Source organism: Peromyscus leucopus, chromosome 2, assembly GCF_004664715.2.
Source record: "Peromyscus leucopus breed LL Stock chromosome 2, UCI_PerLeu_2.1, whole genome shotgun sequence".
NCBI lineage: Eukaryota > Metazoa > Chordata > Mammalia > Rodentia > Cricetidae > Peromyscus > Peromyscus leucopus.
Window position 1 is genome coordinate 102,707,559 of NC_051064.1, and position 4,196 is coordinate 102,711,754.

The window sequence follows — 4,196 nt, forward strand, 5'->3', positions numbered from 1 at the left end:
CAAAAACCCAAACCAAAGCAAAATCATAAGTTTTCTTAAAAACAACAATCTCGTTCTGCACTGCGAGTCGGTCTGAATAATATTAGCAAAGTAGGGAAGGCAGAAAAGGGCAGGGGGCGGAGAAGGCAGGGCGGTAGGAGCCCCGCGGTCCGGAGGACACTCTCTGAGGCCCACACCCTCTCCACCCCCACCCACCCACACTCACGCCCTCCCCGGACCCGGCGCCCGGCTCCAGCGTGAGCAGGGGTCTCCCGGCAGCCCGAAGAGCCCTCGGGGGCCCACGGGATGCTAGCGCCTTGTCGGTCAGGAGTTGCGCTTCTCTTGTCCCTTTGTTGACAATTCCCTGAACCAACTTGAGTTTGGCCGGCTCCACCGCGGCCCTGACGTCACGCGCGGTCACGTGGCCCCGCCTCCCGCTGGATCTTTAAGTAGAAAGTAATCTATCAGGCCAGTCCTTAAAACGGGACTTTCGACTACCCGGGCTTGGCGTCCCTGTCACCCCCCACCCCACCCCCGCGGTTGCCCCAGTCCGCGCCCTCCGGAGCTGCTTGGCACCCGGCGTCCCGCTCTCGCCCGGACAGCTTCTGAGCCCCACGCCCAAGCCAGAGAGGCCGAAGAAGGCTGGCGAAGTGAGGGGGGCGCGGCGTGGAGGAACCTTCGGGGTCGCGAGCAGTAGCTGCCGCCTCGTAGGGAAGCGTCGGGGACCGCAGGAGTTCGTGGAGGCGCGGCTGCGGGCGGCGGAGCGCAGCGCCCGCACCGCGCGATGCCGGGCCTCCGTGTGTGAGCTGACCCAGGAGGGCCCCGAAGCTACCTGTGCCTTCCCCTCCCCCTCCGCTCTCTTTCGGGGGGCACCCGCACCCCCTCTCCCTGAGGTCCGCGGCCGCCCCTCACGGACCCCCTCGCCCTCTGCTCGCTCCCGGCCGCCGCCACCAACCCCGTGGAGGGATGACCCTCTCCGGCGGCGGCAGCGCCAGCGATATGTCCGGCCAGACGGTGCTGACGGCCGAGGACGTGGACATCGATGTGGTGGGCGAGGGCGACGACGGGCTGGATGAGAAAGACAGCGACACCGGCTGCGATAGCCCCGCGGGGCCGCCGGAGCTGCGCCTGGACGAGGCGGACGAGGGGCCACCGGCGACCGCTCATCACGGCCAGTCTCAGCCGCCCCACCAACAACCTCTGGCACTGTCCACCGAGGCGGCCGCGGCCGGGCCGGGGAACGACGCCGGAGCGCCGGAGGCCGACGGCTGCAAGGGCGGCGAGGACGCGGTGGCAGGCGGCGGTGGGCCCGGCGCGGGCGGCGGTGCCGCGGGAGGTCTGACCCCGAGCAAGCCCAAGAACAGCCTGGTGAAGCCACCCTACTCCTACATCGCGCTCATCACCATGGCCATCCTGCAGAGCCCGCAGAAGAAGCTGACCCTGAGCGGCATCTGCGAGTTCATCAGCAACCGCTTCCCCTACTACCGGGAGAAGTTCCCCGCCTGGCAGAACAGCATCCGCCACAACCTGTCGCTCAACGACTGCTTCGTCAAGATCCCCCGCGAGCCGGGCAACCCGGGCAAGGGCAACTACTGGACCCTGGACCCCCAGTCCGAGGACATGTTCGACAACGGCAGCTTCCTGCGGCGCCGGAAGCGCTTCAAGCGCCACCAGCAGGAGCACCTGCGCGAGCAGACGGCGCTCATGATGCAGAGCTTCGGCGCCTACAGCCTGGCTGCGGCGGCGGGCGCAGGACCCTACGGCCGCCCCTACGGCCTGCACCCCGCGGCGGCGGCGGCGGGCGCCTACTCGCATCCCGCGGCCGCGGCGGCGGCGGCGGCGGCAGCGGCGCTCCAGTACCCGTACGCGCTGCCGCCCGTGGCGCCCGTGCTGCCGCCCGCCGTGCCCCTGCTGCCCTCGGGCGAGCTGGGCCGCAAAGCGGCCGCCTTCGGCTCGCAGCTCGGCCCGAGCCTACAGTTGCAGCTCAACACCCTGGGCGCCGCCGCGGCGGCCGCGGGCACGGCGGGCGCGGCGGGCACCACGTCGCTCATCAAGTCCGAGCCCAGCGCGCGGCCGTCGTTCAGCATTGAGAACATCATAGGCGCGGGATCCGCGGCGCCGGGGGGCTCGGCTGGGGGTGGCGGGAGCGCGGGCGGGGCTGGGGGCGGCGGGGGCGGCGGCGGCAGCACCCAGTCCTTCCTGCGGCCGCCCGGGACTGTGCAGTCCGCGGCGCTCATGGCCACGCACCAGCCCCTGTCGCTGAGCCGGACGACTGCCACCATCGCGCCCATCCTGAGCGTGCCGCTGTCTGGACAGTTCCTGCAGCCCGCAGCCTCTGCCGCCGCCGCTGCCGCCGCCGCCGTTCAAGCCAAGTGGCCCGCGCAATAGTGATGAGCCGGTGGTGGCCCGGCCGGGCGGCGGCCTCCGGCAGAGCCTGCGCTTCTTTCAGGCTGTGCGCCCGCTCTGATCCTGGTCTTTCTGCCCTGGTCCTGGTCCCTCTACCCAATCCTGGACTCTGCCACCCGCCCCAGACTCCCCAACACCGACCAACAGCGGCCTCCATCCCCTCGCTCACCTAAGCTGGCCGGGCAAACTCAACACGCGTCCGCTGGGAATAGCTTTCCGTACAGGTAAACTGATAACCGAATTTCCAAAAATGCACCCGGACGGCGCCTGCTCTCAGTACTGTGGGGGTGGGAGGGAAATCCTTTGTACATATTTGTATAAAAATCATTGACTTTCTTTTTGGGGTTTTTATTTTTTTAAGGAAAAAAAAAAACAAATTCAGTAGATTTAGAGATCTGAACTTTCATTTTTTTTGAAGGTTCACTCTCCGCAGTTTTATCTGAGAAAAAGAATGTATAGAGACGTTGGGAGATTTTAAATACAAAAAAATTTTTCAAAAAGGCGAAGTGTCATTGTATTATAAAAGTCTGTTTATATATGAATGAATATATATGGTATTCTAAATGTTATTCCATCATGTTGTACACAACTTTGTAAATAAATTTTTAAAATGCTCAGCCTAGTGTTTTATTTAGGTGTCTAGCAAATGGTAAGATTTTAAAATGGGATTTGCATTGGCTTTCCCCCAGAAAAATCTAGCAGCCTCAACCAATGACCTTTTCGAATGTTGCAAATTGATAATTTGGGTGAAAAAACATTTGAATTTGAAAATGGAAAGAGTATACCTAATTTAAATTGTAGTAATGTTTTCACATAAAGCCAGAATAAGGATGACGGTCGAGCTAACATAAATGACTAGCGGCTCCTGCAAAGTAAACTGCCATTACAATTCTAAACAACAGCATTCCCGTTCATTGTAAAGAAGTCCACCAGGCGAACATAACAGTACTGGGTCATTTTAATCGTCCTTTCAAGAGCAAAATTCCAAGCATTCCATATTTTAGCATTTAAACCTCGGATTTTTTAAATTCCTTTTTATCCCTTAAGAGGAAGTGCTAAATCACATTCATTTTTGAATTCACAAGGTAGCATTTCAAGTTTTGTATTGGGATGGTATTATTTGCATTAGTTCTTTATTTTTTTTTCCAGAAAAAAAATTTCAAGATCCCTCTTTCCATGGCAATAATTAACGCCCATAACTGGATTTCTGGAGGATTTCTGAAGCGGCAGCCCCTCCTCCCAACCCGAGCCTTTCTGAAGGCCAAGAAATCATAATTAATTAACATCCTTCTAAAAACAGGTGCATTTTATCTCCCTCCCTCCCTTTTTGTCTACCTTGGCCAGGTTAGGATTTTTTGAGAGATCTATAAGGAAGGAGTGGGAAATGTCCTCGTAGATTATTTTAGGTATGCATCCCAGATATTTCAACGTGTTTTGTTTTGTTTTTTAAGGTGTTAAAGTAGAAGTGTAACGTCTAGACTAAGAGGCCGGTTGGGCCACCACCAGCATATCCTCAGACAGCATCAATTCTAATTATTTTGTAATTAATTTAGCTGTTACAATTACTTGTGCGAAATCAGTTTTTAACTCCAGAACTGCACGTAAGCGATGTCAGCTCCACCCTGTGAGCGGCTCGTCAGTGAAACCCAGACAGTGTCAGAAACCGTGTTCACTCCTCGCTTGCCACCGGGAATCCGAGCCTCACTGTCGGCGGCCGGCGTGGGCTTGCGGGTCGCTCTAAAACACACTTCCTCGCGAATACCGACTCTCTTTTTCCTGGTGAGCCGTAAATGTTATTGTTCCCTGAGTAA

The 4,196-nt window shown here is 58.1% G+C and overlaps 1 protein-coding gene across 1 annotated transcript; it reads left to right on the forward strand.

Moving 5' to 3' along the window:
* The first annotated feature begins 277 nt into the window (after positions 1–277).
* Positions 278–3,002, forward strand: Foxd3 (forkhead box D3). The gene has a single exon (XM_028870329.2). The coding sequence runs from the start codon at positions 946–948 to the stop codon at positions 2,365–2,367; it is 1,422 nt and encodes a 473-aa protein (XP_028726162.1). The 5' UTR covers positions 278–945; the 3' UTR covers positions 2,368–3,002.
* The last annotated feature ends 1,194 nt before the right edge of the window (positions 3,003–4,196 follow it).

What these genes read in the sequence shown, in the direction of transcription:
- Foxd3 (XM_028870329.2), top strand. Translation starts at nt 946, where the DNA reads ATGACCCTCTCCGGCGGCGGCAGCGCCAGCGATATGTCCGGCCAGACG.